Source organism: Camellia sinensis, chromosome 8 (genome assembly GCF_055761805.1).
Source record: "Camellia sinensis isolate YWXY chromosome 8, ASM5576180v1, whole genome shotgun sequence".
Classification (NCBI taxonomy): Eukaryota; Viridiplantae; Streptophyta; class Magnoliopsida; order Ericales; family Theaceae; genus Camellia; species Camellia sinensis.
The window spans coordinates 15,994,044-16,006,095 of NC_138968.1; the positions used below are offsets into that span (position 1 = coordinate 15,994,044).

The following is a 12,052-nucleotide window of genomic DNA, read 5'->3' on the forward strand; positions in this document are numbered from 1 at the left end:
CGGGGGGGCGGCTATGACAGTGGAGGAATTCTTCTCCTGCTATAAGGCCGCCGATCAACAAGAAACGTGGGTGACTTTGCAGGCGGTGGCGGGCCAGGGTCTGGTGGCAGGCTTGCCATCTTCGGTAAAGGGGTGGAGGCCGAGATGGTTTTATGTATCAGCGAACGGTGGAGGAGGAGTTCTCATAACATGGAAAGTCCTCACAAAGTCGGTGGAGCCGAGGCTGGATGCGGAGGCTGAGAACAGGGTGAAGAGGGTGAAGGAGTAGAGGGAGAAGGATGGGGTGAAGTGGGATGACCTGATCCTACCTTCAACCTTGTTTGCCTTGAGGCTAAGGCCGTAGCTGACGGAGGGGGATCCGATGAGGGAGGAGCTGGAGGCGCGGAGGAAGGCGGAGGAGGCGGAAGAGCAGAAGGTGTTCGCCTAGTCAGAGAAGTATAAAGAGACACAGTTGGGGCCTGCACCTAAACTGGTGATGAAGGAGCGGGTCCAACCGCGTCCCAAACTGTTGGGAGACAAAGACCTAACGGACTTTGCCCCATTGCCGCCCCTAGTGGACCTGCTAAAGGAGAGGGGCAAACAGGAGGTGGATACAGTGTTGAAGAAAACGAAGAAGAAGAGGGTGGCGGCAGAGGAGAGTAAGCATGCCCCTGTTGCAAAGAAGATGAAGGATGGGAGGGTGGAGGAGGCTCCAGAAAAGGAGATTGCCCAAGTGGCGAAAGAAAACATGGGTGCGAGTGGCCAAATACTGAAAGAAGACATAGGCGCAAGCGCCCAAACGGTGGCAACAGTGGAGTCTGTGGTAGAAGTGTCGCCCAGTCCTGGTGAAGGGAAGTCTGGGGTTAGCAGATCGGAGGCGAGTGTCGTGTTGAAGACCCTTATGTACCATGCGCGCGCTCTAGCAGGCCGCTCGGCAGAAGAAGGGGGGAAACCAGGGTCGCAGCCGACCGCCTTGTTGGGGTAGTGGAAGATGCAGCCGTACGGTCGATGGTGCGGTTGACGGAGGCCAACCTTTTGAGAGGGTTTTGCTCAGCCCAGACGGAGGCAGCGACCCTAGCGACTGCTCTGATGAACAAAGCAACGCGCGCGAATATGGAGGTAGAGTCGTTGAGGGCCCAACTGGAAGGGACGAAGACGCAGCTACAGAACCTAAGGGTTAAGACAGTGGGCTGGAAGAAGGCCACTCGGAGTGCATGCGCTAAGGGGCTGGAGTATGCGCAAAGAGCAAAGAGAATGGAAGTACTGGCGTTGATGCAAAGCTACTCAGCAGAGCGAGCTGGTGCTGAACTTCTCACGACCAAATCAGAGCTAGAAGCGGAGCGCCACAATGCGATATCGCTAGAGTTCGAGTTGGCAGGCAAGAAGAGGAAGCTAGAGTAGGTCCAACAAGCCTGCACCACTGCCAATGAGAGGTAGGAGGAGGCCTTGACCAACAACGAACAACTGCGGGACCAGGCGATCAAAGATAAAGAAGAGGCAGATGATCGGATCGCGGAGTTAGAGAAGGCCCTGGCAGAAGAGAGGACCAAATTGGCGTCTGAGAGGGCGACATACCCCGACTTATGTATGGCGGCCGTAGAGCAATTCAAGGGGTCTGCCGACTTCCAGATGGCCATTGACGCCGCTGTCGCCGATGGCTTGGCGAAGGAGGGAGATGGGGGGCTGGGCCGTCGGGAGCGGCCGCTGGAGGTAGGAGTGAAGAGGAAGTGATCCAAAGCTTCCAACGGTCTGACTTCTACAAGCATGAGATGAGCCAATTCTGGGACAGCGGCTGGATGACATTCAAGTATAAGGCACAAGAGCTGTTCCCGGACGTGGACTTCAGCCTCGTGAAGGTAGGAGAAGGTGACGTCGCCCATACCCCCCTAGATGAGGGAGTTAAAGAGGAAAATTTCGCGTCGAGCGAGGAAGATTAACTGTATAAAACTATTGTTTTTGTTTGTGCTGCTTTTTTTTTTTGTAATAGAGGTAGTTTCTATAATAAATTTGTGTAAAAAATGCAAGTTTGTTAATAAAACAGTGAGTTTTCTTATGTGTTGTTGTTGTCGTTATTGCTCTAATTTGTAAATTTGGGATGGTAAAAATGGCTGAGCGGAATTCAACAAAAAGTAGGTGTAAAAATGAAACTTGTGCGTAAGTTGTGATGTAAAAATGGTCAAAATGGGCAATCAGGCTGACTTGTATGGATGACTAGTGAAAATATTAAAAATGGGCAAACCATGATGTAATATGAAATTTTGTAACAGCTGAGTAATATGAAATTTCGTAAGTAAACCATGAAATAAAAATGTTAAAAATGGGCAAACAGGCTAACTTGTAGGACTAGTGAAAATGGATGGTCATGAACTTGGATTTTAACTAAGTATGGCAACAGTTGAGACTAGCTTTGATTCAGACCGGCCGAGGGCTTCATGCGAGTTCTGACGAAGACTTTGAGGGCTCTGTCGCACTAAGGCTTAAGTTAACTCGGTCCGGCTGAGCTCTTCGTGCTCAGTCTGGCTGAGGCTTTAGTTAACTCAGTCTTGCCGAGGTGTTTAGTTAACTCAGTCTGGCTGAGCTCTTCGTGCTCAGTCTGGCTGAGGCTTTAGTTGACTCAATTTGTCTGAGCTCTTCGTGCTCAGTCTAGCTGAGGCTTTTAGTTAACTCAGTCTGGCTGAGCTCTTCGTGCTCAGTCTGACTGAGGCTTTAGTTAACTCAGTCTGGTTGAGCTCTTCGTGCTCAGTCTGGTTGAGGCTTTAGTTAACTCAGTCTGGTTGAGTTTTTCATGCTCAGTTTGGCTGAGGCTTTAGCTAACTTAGTCTGGCTGAGCTCTTCGTGCTCAGTTTGGCTGAGGCTTTAGTTAACTCAGTCTGGCTAAGCTCTTCGTGCTCAGTCTGGCTGAGGTTTTAGTTAACAAGTTATTATTGAGACACGACGCAAATAATGGAGATATAAAGTCATTGTCATTTAAGGCACATCTTGTTGATCACAAGTTTACATCAATGGAATGGTACAAAAAGAAACATACAACAATGGAATGGTACAAAAACAAGAGACACTATTTCACTAGAAATAACACTTCAAGTGCTCGGCGTTCCATGGATGTGGGAGGTCTCTGCCTTCCATGTCTTGGAGTCGGTAAGTCCCTAGGCGAGGTCTGGCCTTAACAACGTAAGGTCCTTCCCATTTGGCTGCTAGCTTGCCCTCAGCGGGATTTTTGGTGGCAAGAGTTGCTTCGCGCAAGACTAGGTTCCTCACTGCGAACTCTCTTGGTCGAACTTTGTGGTTGTAGTGTGTTCTCATTTTCTGCTGATATGAGGCTCGTCTGACAGCAGTGGTCTCTCGGAGCTCTTCAATCAGGTCCAAGTCAGCCCGACGCAATTCTTCGGTTAATTCTGGATCTGGGTGCAAAACCCTCGGGGTCGGCAGGCCGATTTCCACTGGGATGACCGCCTCAGCGTCATAGGTTAAGTGAAAAGGGGTCTCTCCAGTAGGGGTTTGGGCGGTAGTTCGATATGCCCAAAGTACATTTGGTAGTTCCTCAGCCCACAGTCCCTTAGCGACTTCCAACTTAGTTTTGATGATCTTCAGGAGAGAGCGGTTGGTGACTTCGACTTGCCCATTGGCTTGGGGATGACCTGGGAAAGAGAAACATGGCTTAATGTGGAGCTCGACACAGAATTTCCTAAATTTGGCATTGTCGAATTATTTACCGTTGTCTGAGACGATGGCTTGAGGAATTCCAAATCGGCATACGATCGACTACCAGATGAATCTGGTTGTGTTCTGTTCAGTAATTGTGGCGAGGGGTTCAGCTTTCACCCATTTGGTGAAATAATCAATGACAACTACAGCGAACTTGGTTTGGTCCCTACCGGTGGGCAACGGACCAACTAAGTCGATGCCCCACTTGGCGAATGGGTAGGGACTGCAAAATGTAATCAGTTCTGTAGGTGGAGCATGGGGGATGTTGGCAAAGCGCTGGCATTTATCACACTTAAGCACACATTCAGTGGCATCTTGGTTGAGAGTAGGCCAGAAATAGCCGGTGCGAAGGATTTTATGGGCCAACGACTTGGCACCCGAATGATTACCACATATGCCCTCGTGGATTTCCCTCCTCACATAGGTTGCTTGAGCAGGATTGAGACACCTAAGGTATGGGCATGAAAATCCACGTTTGTATAGTAGGCCGCTGATGAGGATGTAGTTGAACGACCGGGCTCTGACTTTGGTGACCTGCTATTTATCGTCTGGCAACTTTTCACTTGTCAAAAATAGAAGGATGTCTGCAGCCCATGGGATAGGTTCGTTTTGGAGGAAGTGAACCTCCTGCTGGATTGGCGAAGTAGCCAGGTGGGCCAGGTATTCAAGATGGACGCCGTGGCTGAGGTCTGACTGGTCGGCCGAGGCTAATTGGGCCATTTCATCTACCTTGGAGTTTTCTGACCGAGGGATGTGTTTGATATGGAAAGTATTGAAAAGGTGAACAAGAGGGAGTGCAATATCCCTGTAGGCTCGCATCGTGTCTTCCTTCGCATCGAATTCCCTCGTAATCTGCCCGACGATCAATTGGGAGTCACTGAACACTTGGATATAGCTTACACCAATGTCTCCGGCTAGGTGAAGACCTGCTATCAAGGCCTCATATTCGGCTTCATTATTGCTGGCGTCGAACAGGAAACGGAGGGCACGCTTAAAATAACCGCCCTCGAGAGCGGTGAGAATGAGACCAGCCCTACTGCCTTCTTTGCGGGATGATCCATCGACATTGAGGGTCCAGGAGTAGGGTTCTTGTGCCTCAGTGTTGAATTGCCTTGGCAGAGGGGGCGTGGTTAGAGTGGGATTGGTGAATTCCAAGATGGAATCGGCTACAGCCTGTCCTTTGATCGTTGTTCGAAGTTGGTAAGAGATTTCAAATTGGCTGAGCTCGACAGACCATTGCATAAGTCTGCCGGACAGCTCTGGTTGTTGCATTACCTTCTTCAAAGGTTGATCAGTGAAGACTACTATGGAGTGAGCTTGGAAATAAGGTCGGAGTCGTCTTGAGGCTATGACCAAGGTGAGGGCCATTTTTTCCAGCAGAGGGTAGTTCTGTTCTGCCCCCCTTAGAGCTCGGCTAATGTAATAAACCGGACGCTGGACTGAGTTGTCCTCCCTGATGAGGGCCGCACTTACTGCGGTGTTTGATACGGCTAAGTAGAGAAAAAGGGTCTCGCCTGAGAGCGCCTGAGAGAGTAAAGGGCGTTGGCCATGCACTTTTTCAATTGTTGAAAGGCCTCTTCGGATTTGATGGTCCACTCAAAGGCCTGTCGAAAGACTTTGAAAAAGGAAAGGCACTTGTCTGTTACATGGGAAATAAAACGGTTGAGGGCGGCGACTCTGCCGGTAAGCCATTGAACCTTTTTGATCGTCCTGGGAGACTACATTTCTATCAAGGCCTAGATCTTTTCGGGTTGGCCTCGATGCCCCACTGATTGACCATAAAACCCTGGAATTTTCCAGATCCTATGCTGAAGGCGCACTTCTCTGGATTCAGCTTCATTTGATACTTACATAGGGTTTCAAAGGTCTCTCGCAGGTCTGTCAGATGATCAGAGGAGAGTTTGCTATTGACAAGCATGTCATCGACGTAGATTTCCATGTTCCGACCTATCTGATGGTGAAAGACGGCATTGACTAATCGTTTGTAAGTTGCTCCGGCATTTTTCAATCCGAATGGCATAACACGATAGTGGTAATTTCCTCTGTCTGTGATGAAGGAGGTGTGTTCTTGGTCAACTGAGTGCATCAGAATTTGATTGTAGCCGGAGAAGGCATCCATGAAACTGAGCATCTGATGTCTGGCAGTGGCGTCGACAAGCAGATCTATGCGAGGGAGGGGATAACTATCTTTGGAGAAAGCTCGATTAAGATCAGAGTAGTCGACGCAGAGTCGCCATTTACCATTGTTTTTACGAACCAGGACCACATTTGACAGCCATCTGGGGTAGCCTACATTCTTGACAAACTGTGCCTCCAGTAGTTTGTCTACCTCAGAAGCAATAAGGGCATTACGTTCCGGGTGAAAGACACGTTACTTCTGGCAAAAGGGTCGGAAGTGGGGCTCGATGCTGAGACGATGAGTGATGAAGGAGGGATCGATACCCGGCATGTCGGAATGGGTCCAGGCAAATACATCATTGTGCTCGGTCAGGAGGGCTGTAAGGTCGGCCTTGGATTGGGAGGATAGTTGGTTGCCGATCTTGGCTATTTTTTTCGGATTGGCAGGGTCGATGGGGACTTCAACAAGTTCTTCTACTGGTTACCCTCTGACTAATTCGTCTTCGTCTCTGACGTCGAGTCCTTCGATGATTATAGCCTCCTTCAGCTTGACCTCTTTGAGTGAAGCGACGTAGCATTCTCTAGCCACCGTCTGCTCTCCCCTCATAGTGCCGACCCCGAGGTTGGTAGGAAATTTCACGGCCATATGGTGTAACGCCCTCAAAATAATAACATTAAACCCATCAAATAAGACATGCATTGACATATTAAAATAACCTCTTTCTTTTTATACATCAGAGTTTCATTACATAAGTATTACATGTTAACATCAAAACAAAATGCCCTACAGGCTTACAGCTTTCCAAGTTAACACTTGGTTACAACAAAAGAGTACTAACTCGTTTACACATTAAGCCCTTGGCTTGAAGTTACATGTAATACATCAAAAGATACGACAAATGTATGTCCGCCTCTAGCCTCGCAAGCTATGTCCTTGGAGGTGGCATGCTACCTGCACCTGAAAATGATATTCCCATATAGGGTGAGCCACAGCCCAGTAGAAATACACTAAACCAACCATGAACAATGACTAAAATATTAGCAATTGATAGATGGCCAACACTGATACATTCACATAAATCACATATTTATGTCATACGACTTATGAGTCCAAGTTTCCTTTCATTTTCCCTTTTTCAACGGATAGGCATATAAGCACTACCCACATTCTCAACAGATATGTATAACAGCAATATCCACAGATAAGCATATAAGCTATATCCACATTCTACAATAGATATGTATATCAACAATATCCACAGATAAGCATATAAGCTATATCCACATTCTACAACAGATATGTATATCAACAATATCCACAGATAAGCATATAAGCTATATCCACACTTCACAAAGATAAGCATATGAGCTCTATCTTCACTTTACTAGACAAGCATATGAGCTGTATCTACGGAGTTCATCCCCTATCTTCTCCCAACACTATCCGGTTTAGAGGTACATCCCCTATCTTCCCCTAAACCGCGGAGTACATCCCCCATCTCCTCCTCTACACATAACGTATACAAACACATTGGTTCTATATACAATCTCAATACATACAGTTAATGTATTCTATCAACCGTCAAGTTCCATGACACATTCCATTGATTAGTTTCCGTTTGCCTAATCATCATGCATTGTCTACAACAATCACGACTATCCTCCACCGATAGCCCAAAGCAATTATTTCTAAACAGAAAATAAATGCACAAATGGATATTCAATCAACATTTCATTTCCTCATTCCTCACAATTAATTATCCCAATTAATTAAACAATGTAATTAGGTCAATTCCCATAATTAACATTTCAACCCTTAGGTCCCATTTTCATCAATGATTTAACATTTATTCCATTTCTCTATGCCAAACATGCATCTAGGTTTATTATGAACAAAACCCCAACTTTTGTAAAATTGCACAAAAGCCCCAAACTTTCACAAAATTACCAAACCAACCCCAACATCTCAAAATACTAAAATTTAAAGACAAAATCCATAGAGAGGAGTAGGATATCCCTACCTCGAAGTTTAAGCCAAAAAGGAGATGAAGACTCGAAGATCAACGTGCTCCAAATCCAAACTTTTTCAGATTAAATCAAAGCTCTCAACGCCCTCTATCTTTTTAACAAAGGCCCTAGGCTAGATTCACACTCTAGGGAGATCAATTCTTAGAGAGAATATAAGTTTAGAGAGAGAGGGTCTCGGATCTAGGGTTTGATCAAATAAGAAAGTGAAAAAGTGATGTTTAAAATCGCTACTGTACGCTGATATAAAACACGCTCGCTCGAGCGAAGACTTGGTCGCTCGAGCGACCAGACACAAAAACCCTCGCTCGAGCCAAGAAGCTCTCGCTAGAGCGAAGAACAAACCAGACCGCTCGAGCCAAGAAAAGCTCGCTCGAGCCAAGAAATACAACTCTCAGGTCCAGAACCAGACGTCATCGCTCGCTCGAGCGAAGCCACTCTGGCTCGATCCACCAGACACAAACTCAACTCTCGCTCGAGCGACCAACTCCTTGCTCGAGCGAAGGTCCAAAAATCTGGGCAGCAACACTAGGCTCCCAAATACAACCAACCTGTAACAAACCTGCCCAACACATCCTATGACTCAATATACAAAGTAAAAAGGATGTAAACAAGATAATGAACAACTACCAACATCCATGGACACATGTCCGGATCACTGTACAACAAGGGTAAACCCGGGATCGCTATATATGGTATGTGGATGTGACAGCTTGAAAAGCGTTAAAGGCTGTGCGGCCGAGGATGATGTTATAAGTAGAGGGATAGTCGACGACAAGGAAAGTAAGTAACTTGGTGGTCTGCCGTGGATACTCTCCGATGGTGATGGGAAGATCGATGGAGCCTATGGAGGTCACTCGATCCCCCGTGAAGCCGACTAGTGGGGTTTGGAGAGGGGACAATCTTTCTTCCCCGACCTTGAGCTGGCGATAGGCGTTCAGGAATATGATGTCTAAAGAGCTGCAGTTGTCGACAAGCACTCGTCTAACTTTATAATTGGACAGGAGAGCAGATATGACGAGGGAGTCGTCGTGAGGATAACGGATGCCTGTGCAATCGGCCTCTGTAAAGGTGATGGGCTCCATCTACTGTTTGGGGTGTTTGAAGGGGTGATCCAATGTCACAACTTCCTTGTTGGAGCCCTGTCTGATTTTTCTAAGTTCGGCTCGCTGGGTCGAACGGGATGGTCCTCCGCACGCAAGTCCGCCAGCAATGACTCTGAACTCTCCAATTGGGGGAGCAGGGTTGCCTTGTGCTCAGGGTTGTGGCGGGGGTCGATCATTGCCTTCGTTAGGTTGTACTGGTTGTCGGGGAGGGGAGTGTTGGTGGTTCCCCCTAGTAGGTTCAGTCATTGGCCGTTGCTGGGGACGGGCTACCGTAAATCGACTGAGGTGCCCCTGGCGTATCAAGCTCTCTACCTGGTCTTTAAGGTTAACACATTCCTCGGTGTTGTGGCTGTGGTTTTGATGGAAACGACAGTATTTGGATTGGTCCCGCCGGTTGGAAGGAGACCGCGAGGGTTGTGGCCATTTCAAGTTGTAATCTCGTTGGATCTGGTTCAAGACTTGTTCCATGGGGGAATTGAGGGGTGTGCACCGTTCGAACCGATCGGGCAGTCGGGTCGGTGCTGATTGGTCATCTCGAGCAGTTCGGTCGGTATGCTGAGGTGTTTGCTGAGTGTATTGGGTGGTTCTGGTTTCAGATTCCTTTGTCTTCTCTCTGAGGGTTGGGTTTTGGTTGTGGAATCTTGGCGGGCGGCCAGAGAATCTTCGGCGTTCATGTATTTTTAGGCTTTGGAAATGAGGGTTGCCATGGAGGTTGGAGGGTTTTTGGAGAGGAAGAAAAAGAAGTTGAATGACTGTAAACCAGCCATGAAAGCCGTGAGAATGACCTTATCGTAGTTTTTCGCCACCTGCAAGTCTTCGGTGTTGAAACGGGTGACGAAGCTGCGTAGCGACTCCCCCTCCGTCTAACGGATGTTGAGGAGTTGGGTCGCCGGACGCCACTGGCACTAGGCACCAATGAAATGGCTAAGAAAGGAATCACTTAGGTGCTGGAAAGTAGAGACAGAGTCCGTCGGCAGCTGACTAAACCACAGTCGGGCCGACCCCTTAAGCGTTACGGGGAAAGCCGGACACATGATCTCATCAGGGAATGCATGGAGGACCATTAGGGTCCTATAAGTCTTCAAGTGGTCGACTGGGTCCGTTGTGCTGTCGAAAGAGTCAATCGAGGGCATTTTGAACTTAGGAGGTAGAGGTTTGTCCCTGATGGAGACGACAAACAGTGAGTTGGCTGTTGTGGAGGTTTATTCTGCATGTTCTGCATGACTCCTTGAAGCTGGAGTTTCATGGCTCAAAATTTCGCATCCCAAATGGGAACGTTGTCATCACCAGAATGCAATGGAGGCTGAACATTACTGGCCTCTCCCTCGTAAGTAGGTGCTTGGGCTGATGGATGTAGACCCCGAGGTGGCAGGTTCATGTCATGAGGAGGGGATCGCAAACCCTCCAAGTTGGAGGGGTGGGCTTGTTGGAAGAGATGGCTTGGGGTTCATTCTCGGTTATGTGGATATCTTGTGGTGGTGAAGGAGACACGAGGAGGTCTCGCTGAAGCAAATCATTGATCAAGGCTTGGTTTTGTTCGGCTAGGCGGTTGATGCTGTTAGTGAGTTCTGTGAAATACTGAGGTGGGTTGTTTGGGTTAGGAGGGTCAGCTTGGGGGTCGGCAACGTTGTGTTGAGAAACCATGGATCTTGTTATGACCATCCACCTTGGTTGGTGGTAGGAAGGGATTATCGGGAATGGGTCTCTAGCAACAATGAGCACAATTGTCACACGAAGTGAAAGGTTTCCACAGACGGCGCCAACTAATGATACTACTGGTCCCAGAGGGACGGGTTGGGCTGATCCACGTCTCCTACACCGTTGTTCGATCGCTGGATCCACAGAGAAACCTGCACAAGAGTCCAACGGGGAACGGGAGTCCCCCAGCGAACCCTCCGACGAGCAAGTTAGAAGAAAGAGATTAATGGAATATAGAGATAGGATGATGATAAAGAACTTAACTTTCTCTTTGTCTTAGAAACCTGCTTATATCCTTTGTTCATCATTTCCTTGTCCACTCCAACCTGTCATGTTGGCCGAAAGTTTATGTTCTAGCCTGCCTTGTTCATGGTGAGGCTGTTCTGTTTCGACGTGAAGGGGTTATAACTCTACAAGATCTTTGTTTGCTTATGTGGCTGGTTCTTCTCTTGACAAGTGTTTAGATGTCATTGGTTCTTGGTGCAACGTTAGGCTCCAATAATGTTGGGCTTTAGTGTTTGAATCATGCATTGGGTTTTGAGTGGTGGGCCAAAAACCCCATGGGCCCACCTATGTCAAGTCCAATTATTAAGACCTATTGGTAATTTACCCTTATAATTTAGATGAATTATAAATAATGGCGGTACAAGACAAATATACTGAAATGAAATATAAAATAATATTAGAAATAGCCAAAAAATAAGATAAAATAGATAGTATTAGAATAGAAATAGAAGACCTATATAAGTAATTAGAATTAATCAACCTGGGAGAAATATACCAATTATAAAACCACACGTGTAGAGGATAATTAAGTTAATAATAAATTAAAAACTGGGTCATAATTTTATCTAACATTTAAGCTTATGTTCTATTTTAATATTATCTTATGGACTAAATTGATTCGAATTTAATACTTTAGGAACTTAATTGACAAAATTGAAACTTTAAGAACTTAAATAAAAAGAAGGTGTTAAACTTTAAGGACTATAATTATAATTTATCCTTTTAGCAAAAAATATATAGCATAGAAATTTTTTGAAAGTTATCGCACAAAGTTGACGGAATTTGTCATTTGAAACATATTTGACATTTTTATTAGCTCCTCACATTTTTACTAAAATCTCATTTTAATAATTACACTTTCACCAAAATCTCATTTTAGTCCATTTACTTTTAATTTTCGTTAGCTCTATTAACACACTACAAGAATTTTCACTTTTGGCGGCTAAATTTTTAGTCGCCAAAAGTTAATTTTTAGTTACCGAATGGTTTTCGAGACTAAATTATTTGGTCGCAAAAGAGTCGCCAAAAAATTGTCGGTAAAGGTAATTAGCGACTAAAATTATTTTAATGTATACAATTCCCGACTAAAATTTTAGTCGCCAAAAGGTTGGACATTAAATTAAATTAGACCCTTT

The 12,052-nt window shown here is 46.3% G+C and overlaps 2 protein-coding genes across 6 annotated transcripts in view; one reads left to right on the forward strand and one right to left on the reverse strand.

Annotated features, from left to right (window-relative positions):
• Positions 1 to 12,052, forward strand: part of LOC114272435 (uncharacterized) — a 313,860-nt gene that overhangs the window by 44,458 nt on the left and 257,350 nt on the right. The gene's annotated exons all lie outside the window — the stretch shown is intronic.
• On the reverse strand, positions 8,514 to 8,912 carry LOC145797587 (uncharacterized). The gene has a single exon (XM_082884968.1). The coding sequence runs from the start codon at positions 8,910 to 8,912 to the stop codon at positions 8,514 to 8,516; it is 399 nt and encodes a 132-aa protein (XP_082741094.1).